The 13,389-nt window shown below is 35.4% G+C and overlaps 1 protein-coding gene across 1 annotated transcript in view; it reads right to left on the reverse strand.

Moving 5' to 3' along the window:
- The window catches only part of LOC128890879 (sodium/potassium-transporting ATPase subunit beta-2-like), a 21,028-nt gene extending 13,013 nt beyond the window's left edge, over positions 1 to 8,015 (reverse strand). The window contains exon 1 of the mRNA XM_054149851.1: positions 7,632 to 8,015. Coding sequence (XP_054005826.1) covers positions 7,632 to 7,758 — 127 coding nt within the window. The 5' untranslated portion in view covers positions 7,759 to 8,015. The remainder of the gene's footprint in view (positions 1 to 7,631) is intronic.
- Between the last annotated feature and the right edge of the window lie 5,374 nt (positions 8,016 to 13,389).

Consider the following 13,389-nt stretch of genomic DNA (forward strand, 5'->3'; position numbering starts at 1 on the left):
TATCAACCTTCTATGTTCTCGACCAAGTTCTAATTTCAGCTACGTTTGTATTAGGTACAGAAATTCATTCTGTACCCTTATAATATAAAACTAAAAACTTATAAAACTCGAAGGGTGTTAAGCTCTCAACAACATTATCGGCAACGTTTTTCGGCAGGCAACTGTTCAGTTGGAAGATCGATTCGCGTGCATATATATATATATAAAGTAAACCTGGAGAATTTAGGTGACCCTAAAACGATGTTTCCACGACACGTTCCTATTGCAGCTCGATTCCTCGATGTCGAAACTTTTACCAAGGACGTCTCTCGTTCGTTCATCGCGAAGGTGTGTCGCCTAATTTCTCAGATAAACGCAACGAGAGACGTCACAGAGGACGCCATTTCCTGTACAGAGATTCGAAGGTGGATGTAACAATAACAACGACCTACTTCATAAATGAACCACGCTCTGGCTTCTAAGTTTGCGGCGCCGTCGCGTTTCGCCTGATCGCCGTGATCGATATCGCAGAAAAAAACAAGCCGTGAAAATGTTACGTTACTATAGCAACCACGTATTGTATTCCAACGAAAGCGAAACCAAATCAAGAGTCGAAATTTAGTTGATGTATGGGAGGTACAATCGGACACAAATGTATGTGACATTTTAATTAATCGTATCTTTGTAATTACGACATTCGTACGAATATTAATTTTAGAATGAAATTCTTAATACTAAAATCATTACTAAAAAAAACTTTTGGCATTGAAGATGCCTTAAATTCAACTTGAAGTAATAATAATAAAAAAAAATATATATATATATATTATATCCTTTTCGAAGTCGGTTAAAAATACATCATTTTTTTATATCTAAAATGAACCGTACAAATAACTTAAAGACACTTCATAAAAATTAGAAAACAAATGTATGCCTGCATAACGGAGAATGTTATTTTTTTTTTTAAATAAAATAAAATAAAATAAATATCATTTTTATGTAGTAAAACGTGGCAACACTAACGCTTTCACAGTTGGTAATAGGAACTTCTTTAAACTTAATAATAACAGCGTGAATCTCACATTTTTTTTCTTTCTTTTTTAATAAACAATTCTGTAACAAGTAGTAAATATTATTTCTTTTATTGATCTACCAGTTTATAAATGTATAGATTATTCTTGCTGTTTCTTTAACACTATTTTTCTATTTCAATTAACGTGATAGCATGTTTTCCATTTAACTGCACGTAAATATACTATATAGAAACTGTTGTAACTTTTGAACAGGTCAGTAAAACGATTCGAAAATTGTTGAGGGACACCTTGGAAAACTTGTCAAAGTAATCTAGAATTTTTTTAATAGATACTACGATTATTTTCATATATCTCCCAGACATGTTCAAGTGCTGCTCGTGGAACGAATAACCGAATGAAAAAATTACGTTATTATTATTAGTATCGTGCACATATCAAAATTTCACAAAGGATTTTTGTCGAATTGTGGAATCACGACAGAACTAATTTTTCTGCTTCATGCTTGCATTACCATGACCATTAATTCGTCGATAAATATAAAAGTAGCTTGCGCGTTGGTCTATGTTGCATGAGTAAACGAAGTATAACAAAAAATATTTGTGAAAATTTCTTGTTTACAAGTACTATTATACGCGGTTACGTCTACCAGTCTCGTTTATTTCAGGCGTTACTACTTGAAGAGAATAAGAATTCATTCGATGCGATCAAGAATCGCTGAAACGTTTACAAAATTGCATTTCTATTTTCGAGTGCAATAATCGTTTTATTATTATATTTTATTACACCCTTGTGTCAGTTATGAATAAACTGCGAATCTTGATGTGAAATAAAATTTTTGTACCTACGAAAAGGCAGGTCTCAAACATCAATTTACTTTACTCTACTTTCAATATTTTTTTTTTTTTATATTATTGTATACCGTGTGCATTTTATAGTTTCTTGCGCATTCAAATTTCCTATAAATCCATAAAAATCCACGGTCTAGTTATAAATTGTACACAGATATTACTAACAATTTAGAACGTTTAATTCCACACTCTATTCAGGTCCCCGTTTTTATATTTGGTGCAATTCGATAAGGCGCTTACATTTTTCTGAACTGAATCCGACAATTTCCTTTTTATACAACACGTATTTCGGATACAGGCATTTGTACCAGATCGATACGCTTATAAATAGAATAAAGACGCATAGTTCAGCGTGTCAACTCCAGGAAGAAAACGACCTATTTATAGGATCTAACAAAGTAACATTCGTCGGGAACTTTTCAAATGTATAATTTAAAATTGCGCACCTGTTCTGTCTAAAAATATTAATTATTTCGCCTGGCTACGGCGTTATGTTACGCAATTAGAGATATTCGTCGTAAAGTTACTAAGAATACATGTGTAATATAAAAAAGAAATATCTAAATAAAGTTCAATATATTCAGAAAATATAGAAAGAATGCAGTAGTCGTAGACAAAGTTTTGTTTGTTAAACATAATTATTTCGACCTTATGCTTAGGTCCCTTTTACCATAATTTAAACGTAAACAAATTTTTTCGTGAAACCACAAAACTTTTGAACGTTTCTATAACAAATTGTAAAACACGATGTTAGCGTAATCCGTTAAACAAGAAAAAAAAAAAGAAAAGAAAAAAGAGTTATCCGGAGATCTGTGCAACAATTACATTACAGATCATTTACGACTGCATAAAGAACATTAATGAATAGTTTCAGTGGTACTTAGGAAAATAGAATCCATAATAGAAAAAGGTACAAGAAAAAATAAGGTCTAAGCTAATATTTTACGAATGACAGTAATCAACGATATTATATAAACGGCATTGAGCGGTGTCGCGCGCATCAGTCAGCAATTATTATTACAACAGAGCCGAGCACAATGTCGCAGATTATTAACACTGTACCGTCGCAATTAATCGTGAAGACAATTGGTAAAATCAAATAAAAACTTGTACACGTAATGGACACATAGCAACTCGATCCACCTTTTTTCCCTGACTATATAGTTGGAAATCTCTAGAATAGATAGAGTACGACAAAAAATAACTATTTGTGTAAATTGCGAAATTAACAAGGAAAAACAATAAATCGATAGAAATACAGAAGCAATAATTATTTGTACAAGTGTTATATTTTTAGAACTTCGTTAAAAAAAAAAAAAATAAAAAAAAATAATAAGAACTTTACATTAATTTATAAATAATTAATACTTCGTGGGATTTCCTTTTGATTTTATAATCACTGCAACTCTTGTAGGTATTAAATTAACTATCATAAATGTCGACGTTATTCGGTACGGGATCTTCTTCCATTCCTTTATTAGAGCATCTTTCAAGTCTTTTGTATTGGAAATTTAACGTTTTCTGATTCCCATGAAGCAATACACTGATGTGCTTATGTTACAAATTCTACTGTAAATTATTCGCCGTAAGAACCGTGCGAATACTTATTGCTTCTATATTTCTACCGGTTTTTCGTATTTTCTTGTTAATTTCGCAAATTACATAAACTGGTAATTGTTATTTGAACTATATTCCAAAGATTTCCGAGGATATGTAGAACATCATTGATTATAAAAAAAAGGAGTTAATGAACTACAATTTCACAGAAAAGTTATTTTGGAAATCGATCAACGTACGAATACATTCTACACCCACTGTGTGTATACACTATTAGAAGTAGAAATGAATTCTGTGCTTTTCCGAGGTAAACATACCATTTATTTATTAAAGAAATCATTGAACTTTCAAGATTTATACGATGTCAATTACTTTCGAGGTTTGTAATTAAAAAAAAAAAAGAAAGAAAGAAAAAAGAATAAGAATAATTATTTACATGTATTCTTAAATACAAATAAAGAAAAATAGATGAATAAAAAAAGAATAAAATAATTTACTATTGTCAAGGGAAAAAATACAGAAATATGTGACATACTAAATTGGTTGAAAGTTTACCAAAATCTTCACGAATTAATTACGACGATCTGTACATTAATTTTCTCAATATTTCTGGACTAATTCCATCAAATATTCCTGTAACACTTTCTAGAAGTATTATTATAAAATTAAAATTTACGCACGTTTTGGACAATTTATTTAAATTTCATTTACTAAAGAAATCATCGATCGAAAGTTTCTTTCGTTGTATTAATAAGCGACTAATTTATGTCTAATTCGTGACTATTTTATGTCTAATGTTACATTATTGAATTGCGTACGATTCATTTTGCCCCATTACTGTTACAACATCAGCATCTAAGAAATTAGATCGTTTATTTATACAAACACAGCCGCACAAAATAATTGAGTGCAAATTACGAAAGAAACATTTGGGACAACCTAATATTTCAAAAAAGCCCACGTAATAATCTAACATAATAAAGAAATAACGTCTAAAGTCTAACGTCCAAGAATACGTACAATATCGTTGTTTATGAAAAAAAAAAAGTTAACAAGCCACAATTTCACATAGTTTTTTTTTTGGAAATCGATCGGTGTACGAATACATCCTACACCCACTGTATAATACTATAAGTTATAGACTACTACGCGACCACATAAAGCTCCCGAGTGTCGTGAAATTGAAGGAGACCGAGACAAAAGCGACATGTCCGCTCACCCCAGCCGAAAACATAGTAGTAAGATGTAAAAAAAAAAATCATGGAATTGAGAAACTTAAGTAGTATCAAGTTGTTCGATGAGCGTCGTACTTCGCTGTTACGCCAATGAATTCCAATCGTCACTCGCTCTCATCGCTCTCGTGGTTTCTCTTTGCCTTTGTCGTCCGATAGACTTTTGACGTGAGCCGACGCGCGGCCAATAACAAAAATACGTTTATCTCGAGACAAAACTGCGAACCCGATTCGACGGCAACTTAATGGAACCTTGGAATTCCAACGCATAAACGCCAATGTTACGAGGAAAACGAATGAAAACAAACGTTATCGGAACAGGATACGTGCGCCGATAGATAAAAACGGTACAATTCTATTTCGACACGTCCATTTGCACGCATTCGAGAGCGTTCCTTCCAGCGATAACAGTGTCCAGAAAAATGAATTACGCGAACATCGGAAAGCTTTCCCTTAAATGGTTATTCCAGTTCAGAACTTTCTAAATAACGATTCTTCTTTCTTTCCATTTTCTCAAAGTGTGAAAAAATATATCTGCCGAAGGTTCTTGTTGAATACGGATAATTCGGACGAAGTTATTTGCGAATTTTGACTAAAGTTTCTTCGTCGGTAACGCGTGGACTGTGCAAAAGTGACGTTTACGTTACAACAAGCAAGTAAGCGTGGATTGGATTTTATTCGTAATCGTAAAGTATACGTACTTGGTATGAAAAACTTTGAACGTAACGTTCGGATAACCATATTTTTTGAAATGTATATAATGTAATGTATATATTTAACGAAATGGGAGGTCGTGTAAATAAAAATTGTGTATTTTCATGAGAATTTTCTAACTAGAAAAACGAGGTCATTATCGCAATAACATCGAGCTGTGATCGAGCTTCGGTCGAAACTTACTTGTTAGCTCAGAGACGTATTTTCTAGTTATTTATTCGCGTTACACTCGATTCGATTCATCGAAACTCGCGGACGCCATGGTTCCAGTTACGTGAATCGTGGTTTCGAGATATACAGTGGATGCAGAATGTATTCGTACACCGATCAATTTCCCAATAAAACTTTTGCGTGAAATTCTAGTTTTTTAACTTCTTTTTTTCTGATCGATGATATTTTACATATTCTCGGAAATCTCTAAGATGGATATAGTCCAAACAACATTTACTAGTTAATAGAATTTGTGAAATTAACAAAAGAATGGGAGAAGTGTCTAAAAGTATAGAAGCGATAAGTATTTGTACGATTCCTGTGACTAGACTGCCGATCTTTGTGCAAAATAAAATCTTGCCGAACGTGCCTAGAAAAATTGAACCTAAATAGGAATTTATTTTTATTCTGCAAATATTACAACGTGCACGTTACATTCAATCTTTTTTATATTCTTACATATTGTTGCATTTTGTAATTATTTGCACGTTAAATTTCCTATAAACGCATAAAGATCCGCAGTCTATTTATGACGAACCATTTACAGTGGAGTTTGTAACGTAAACGAATTAGTTTGTCGCACCGTACGAATTAGAAAACATCAGATTTCCAGGAAAGTACTTTTAAAAATGCCTCTAACAGAGGAATGAAAAAAAAATCCCACTTCGAATAACTAATAATTATAGTTAATTTAACGCTTAGAAGAGTTACAATAATTATAAAATCAAAAGGAAATCCCGAAGAAAATCACAAAGGAAGTATCATATACTTGAAAAATTCGTGTAAATTTCTTTCTTTTTAATGAAGTTTTAAAAATTAAACCCTTGTGCGAATACTTATTGCTTCAACATTCTTGTTAATTTCGCAACTAACGTAAATAGCTATTTTTCTTTTTTTTTCTTCTTTTTTTTGTGTATTGTATCTATTCCAGAGATTTCCGAGAATATGTGGAACGTGGTTGTTTATAAAAAAAATAAGTTAATAAATTGAAATTTTACATAGTTTTGTTTGGAAATTGATGGGTGTACTTTCTACACCCACTGTATTTCATAATTCATGTAATGGCGATAAGAAAGTTGCCATAGGAAAAAGACGATTAATTGGATAGAAATCGGTAAGAGAAGAAAAGAACGAATTCGATTTGGAAGGAATCTCTTGGGCTCGTCAGTATAGATTCAACCGCGGAGAGAGATATAGAGAACACACGACGGTGAAAACAGTCCCCACCCCGTCTTATGGTATCGACGTTAGACAGAAATCGATTCAACTAAAATCAGACCGCCGTCACGTATTCGAATACAACGCGAGAGATCTTTACGTGTATGTATATGGCATCGCTAATGAGCTGCAGTGCGCGCGTATATTGCGACACTATACATCAGGAATGACACGGAATCACGATTGAATGCCAATCGAGCGAATTCTTCCATCGCGAAACAAACATTTGCTCGTCAGACGTTTCGAAAAGAATCTTCTTCTTCTTCCGTGCGGAACAACTGTCGCGAGCAATTTTATACTAAACAGAGTTTGACCCCGTATCGCGCCAACCGACACTTTTTACCGTAACCGAAGAGGAAATCCACTGATTAACCGCTAAACGCGTAGAGATTGGCAAAATTTTAGTAACATAAGACACTACTATGCGAAAAGTAGCGAAGAGTTCTATTCGTTTGGCGCAAAGTTCAGTTTCCGTTCGAGGAATACAATGGTATTCGTTATTCGATGGATTTATTCGTAAAAGAAACTTCACTCATCTCTGTTAACGGTTCGTGTGTAACTCGGGGTACGTATTGCATTTCTCGTTCGAAAGTCACGGAAAGATACGCAAAGACACGGAAATGAAACTATCGAGAAGGAGCAATAAATTTAGATACTGTGCTTTTAAGTATCTGTACGCATCGAGCTCATAAAGATGAACGCCAAGGGGTCATTGGGAATGACGTAACGGGAACGAACTCGCGCGCGAACCCGCGATTCGATTTCGCTAGAATTTCGGTCGAGTCTACTCGGAATCTGTTCGCGCGTACGAATATGACAAGCCCCGAGGAAAAACTTACCCCAACTGGCGCCCGTACGGCCCAGGAATTGTCCAGTCTCGGAGTTCCATAGAAAGATCCTAAAACCTTCCCATTTGCCGAGTTTTGGCGGCGGCGAGTAATACTGCTCGACTTTCTTGCCCTCCATTCCGATGGTTCAGACGAAAGCTGCAGAGAGCGATCGGGTTGGCTCCCTCGCGTACCACTGCGAACGTTCGACGTGCGAATCCCTGTTCCAACACGGGTCCTCCGGCTCCTCCAGTTAATCTTGTTCGTCTCCCGATGGAACAGTGGCGCGGGCGAGGACGCAAAAGAAGGAAGGGTTGATTCGTGCCCTCGTCTGGAGCCGCTGTTCTCAGGCGCTCTCGTCCGGCCAAGGGATGGATATTGAGCGATCAAACCCAGCCTGGCCCGAGCTTTTCAGGCCGTCCCCTCCTTCTCTCGCGACTCCCTCTCTCTCTGTCCAACCGCCAGCGCTTCCCCGCCGCTGGAGAATTGCTACCCTTTTCTACCCTACCGCATCGACGTAATCGCGCAGCCGCGTCGATACACGCGCCTCCACCCTCTCCCTGCCGCGCATCCGCTCCCACCTCGTCCTCCCGTCCTTCTTCCTTCCATTGCGGCCAGCTGGCGCCACCGGCGTTAACGAGCATAACGCTCGGCTCCCACCGCCGCTACTCGGCTCCCACCGCCGCTACTCGGCTCCCCTCAGGGACGACTTTACGTCCGAGCGAACAACGGTTCGAGCCACCTTTTTCCCGAGGGCCCTTCGACACCAAACATGGCCAGAATTTTACTCCAACCATGGATAAGCAATAGATACTCTAACGATCGAACAAATTATTGTACTTCTATCAAGCTCGACGTAAAATTATCGTACAATTCTGACTGTAATTGGAACGGATCGAAGATTGTATACCTTTTTACTCGTTGCTTGAAATTTTGTACGTAGCTTTGTCCATCTCAGCAATCAGCAAGGGAATAGAAATAAATGTCAACATAATTGATAAAGACATCTTGAATACACATTTGAATTTTGATATATATTGGGTTGTCCAGAAAGTTCGTGCCAATTTTTAAGAATAATACAAAGGAATTGAATTTTGATATATATTTATTGAATTATATAAATACCATTTCGTTCCACGACCTTTCAACTTTTTAAGGGATGCACCCATATTAATTGTTTTCAACCATTCCAATATAAACAGACGTGTACCACGTATGAAAATTCGGCACGGACTTTCCAGACAAACTAACACTTGTATCAAGCTCGACGTAAAATTATCGTAGAATTCTGACTGTAATTGGAACGGATCGAAGATTACCTTTTACTCGTTGCTTGAAATTTTGTACGTAGCTTTGTCCATCTCAGCAATCAGCAAGGGAATAGACATAAATGTAAACATAATTGATAAGGACAACTTGATAGTGTCTTGACGTTGGAAACTGATCAAATTTGAAAGGATGGAAAGGTAATTGTTGGAAAATAGTGCCTAGCAGTCTCTACCAGTTAACGTGTGTGATAGTACTATTGTACGAAAAACTTTTATTAGATTCAACAGATAGTCAACAGATGTTACTTGAAATTTAAATGTCATGTTCCATATGATATTTCGTTTTACATTCGAATTAAAAGGGGACACTGAAATTGGAAGTTGCCTAGGGCCCTAGCGGCTCTAGTGCCGCTCCTTTAACTCCCTCCCTGCGGGTCGCGAGATTCGATCGACCCTACTGCGTGAAACGTCGACTCCTCGCGGTGGAGCTTATTCGAACTCGCGATAGACACGGAAGAAAACGATCCTCTCCGAGGTGAACCCACCTACTTTCCTTTCTCGACCCTTCGAGCATTCGCTCCAAGAGAAAATTGAAGAACTTACGCGTCTCGTTTAAATCATTTCTATACAGTAATTCCTCGTCTAAAGAATTGAATTTTTACATGAAATTGAAGAATACGGATCATTCACCTTTACGGTTGCAACCTACTCTATTAACACTTTCACAACTGATTTAGCTTTCGCCTATAATTTAATATTAGGTGTAGAAATTAATTTTCTCCCTTCACATTCCGTTCCGTTATTTATTCAAATATGTAATCGTATACAATAGTTATTACTAGACTGCAGACCTTTATGCAAAATAAAATCTTCGCGAACGTGCTTCCAAAATTGAACCTAAATGGAAATTTATTTTATTCGGCAAATATTATAACATGAACTTTACTTTCAATTGTAGATTCTTGTACATTTAAATTTCCTATAAATGCATAAAGAACCGCAGTCTAGTTATTACACTAAAAGTTCTTCTTAAATAATATTTCCATCCTTCTTATCATTACTTTATCTTACATGATTCTGAGGGCACTTCACATTTTGTTAGGTTAAGTTGCCAACCTCCCAAGTTCTCAAACTGATTTCCATTAAACTAGATTTATCAATCAAAATTCTTGAAAAGGACAATTTTTTTTTTGCAAATTGAGGTTCATACGCATTTTACGTACCTACTAAAAAAGAAAATTTTCTGATTTTATCTATCAGATGTTTTCCCAAGGCTCCACGTATCCCACCGTTTTCACCGAATCCTTTCCTTGCGACTACTATATCTATACAGGGTGTCTCAAAAATGTTGTAATACCTTGAAAGAGGTAGTTCGGGAGGTGATCTGAAACAACTTTTTCCTTGGCGAAAATGTTGTCCGAGGCTTCGTTGAGGAGATATTAACGGAACACACTGACCAATCAGAGCGCGCGGATACCGGTGGAGCGGCCGCGGTAGCGAAGGCTACGAGCTAAGCGGCCGCGTCAATGCCCTTCGATGCACGTTGAGTCACTTGTTCGCGTACAAGCGCGGCCGCTTAGCTCGTAGCCTTCGCTACCGCGGCCGCTCCAACGGTCTACGCGCGCTCTGATTGGTCGGGGTTTTCTCTTAATATCTCCTTAACGAAGCCTCGGACAACATTTTCGCTAAGGAAAAAGTTGTTTCAAATCACCTCCCGAACCACCCCTTTCAATGTGTTACAACATTTTTGGGACACCCTGTATATGTAATAAGTTACTATGTAAATAAGTTTCAATAACAAAAATTAATTATATCTGGAAATTATATGCATTAGAAAAATACATTAGCTGGACCAGACTCCCCCCTTAAATAAAATAAACGAACATTCATACAGGGTTTCAAGACTTTGAAATCAGTAAAAACTTTAAAAACTATATATGAAGTAACTCTAGGAACGTCAAGTTTGAGTTAAAAAATCATGTCGCTATTTGAAAGTGTACCATTTTGTACTTTTTCAAACAATGTATAAAGAATTTAGAAATCTATTCATGCGCACGATATTTGCTATCGAAGTTTTAAGGTTCAACGAAATGTTAGATAAACAAAAATTGTCGCCTCTCGGTCGCCACTCGAGTTGACGGGTAAAACCCGGCGGCGCCTCTCGAGTGCAAGGGGTCAAGGAGCCAAGTACGCCTGGCGCTGAAAACTGGCCAATGTTTATAATTTCTTTGGGACAAAAAAAAAAAACAAGTGAATGTATGAAACTGATGTTTAGAAGTACATTTGTTAAATGTTATCTGATGCCTATTGAAAAGTGTTGGCAACAAATGTGAAACTTTGAAAATATTGATTATGGATTGCCAATGGGCTATAAAGAATTAATTCTGTGCACGATGTATTCGTGATAAATTTTTATAAGAAACAAATCTCGATGCCCTAAATAATATTCTAAATAAATGGTATGACTTAAATTTTAAGTCTTAAAATGTCCGAGAACGAGTCGTAGAAACGACGGATATTCTTTTGGAAAACAAATTTTACTTCGATAACGAACAGAATAATTCCAGACTCTTCGATACAATCTTGAGTAGTTTGATCCACTCCAACTGTACCGATTGGTGTTCCATATCCTACCACGATCGGAGAACACGCCTAACAAGATCTGAAACTTAATTGGATAAACACAATAACAGTACCGTTTACTTGGATTTCTAATCATCGGGGAAAAATGAAATTGCACCTTCGACTGTTTTTTTAACTTCGCGATATCATCAGGTCGTCTATGAAAACACATTTCTCGAAGATAAAATGGATTCATTACACGTGCATTCCAGACGTTTTGTTAATATAATATCTTGCATATTATAATGTATGCGGGGCGTTGCGCAAATATAACTTAACGAACTTCCTCGAATTCACCGTACCACATCCGTACACGTGTCGATAAGGCGTATAGCTGAAACAAATCGTTTTCATTAAGATCGTTTACTACTTATCAGGGTTGCGAGTAATTAATTACTTTTGAAATTAATTCCTGTCTTTAATTGACAATTAATTACAAACAATGTAATTAAAAATTGTTTAATTAAAATTGAATTAAGCAGAATTAATCGAAAGTCGTTTAATCGACGATTGATATGAGCAAATTTAATCGAAGATATTTAATTCACGATTACTTTAAGCAGAATCAATTCAAAGCCATTTAATCGACGATTGCTTTAAGCAGAATTAATTCAAAGCCATCTAATTGGCGACCATACAAAAAAAACGAAATCATTTTTGCGTCAACCTAATACAAAATTTCTCTTTTAAATCGTAAATTCTTTCTAAATAAGACGGTAGTTAAAGTTTCAAGTCTATAAATCGACTTCTGTGTAGTATAAAAAAGAATATAATAAAGGTATTTATAAATTTTCGTAAGAATTTTTACATCGGTAATTAAAAGAGCAATTCAGCACGTATAGATAGCGTCTAGTTTGCAAGAATTTACGCAAAACATAAGAGTATCTATGCCATATGGACCCATAATGCGGTATCTGTATTGCTTCCTTTATGCCACACATGTACAGTCTTACATAACAGAAGTCTCGTGGATCGATTGCATTCACTGTACTCGATTCGATAATACTTATTAATGAAATTTTATTGGAAAAACTTTGTACGATTGCAGTGCTCCTTTCGCTGCTAACATGTTGATACTGTTTGCGTAACAAATGGTAATTGCTATGTTCTAATTAAAAAAGAAAATCACAGAAAATCGTAACAGTATTTATTCGAAGCCCCAACGATTATGCGTGAACAAGAAGCGATGAAAAAAGAGTACAGAAAAGCAGCAGGTATAAGATAATAACAAATGAAATGGAATTGACCGTTAATTTGCCGCACATACTATGCGGAGAATTTGATTAGTTTAATCCACATCAGAAAATACATTTAACTTATCTAGTACAGTATAATTGTGTATTTGCTAATACAAAATTATTATAATTTTTGTTTACAGAAAATGATATATAACAATGTCTGTCGATGGCCCGGCAATGCAACCAACTAGACCTTTTTATTTAGTCTATGAAAAACGTTTTAGTCCCTTTAAACACCTCCATAGAGCTTCTTAATATTACCTTCAACTTCCACAAAGTTAATATATACATATATATATATATAAAAGAATAGCATACAATACTTTAACAAAAATAGGACAAAATGTCACTGTACAGGGTGTCGTATTTGTCGCACGTAAAACACTAGTAAATTTCCATAAAATGCACATATATCCTAAGCACACCGACGAAAAGTGTAGACGGTTTGGTTGGTAACGTTTTTTATTAAATATTTCATTACAGGAGGTTAAAATATTTATAATGCATTCAGATAACAGAATTTACAAATATATCTCAATATTTTCGTATAATATATATATATATATATGTATATATGATATATATAATATACAATATATATATATATAATATATAATATATATATATAGAGAGAGAGTGTGT

The sequence above is a fragment of the Hylaeus anthracinus genome, unplaced genomic scaffold, assembly GCF_026225885.1.
Source record: "Hylaeus anthracinus isolate JK02 unplaced genomic scaffold, UHH_iyHylAnth1.0_haploid 12001, whole genome shotgun sequence".
Taxonomy (NCBI): Eukaryota; Metazoa; Arthropoda; class Insecta; order Hymenoptera; family Colletidae; genus Hylaeus; species Hylaeus anthracinus.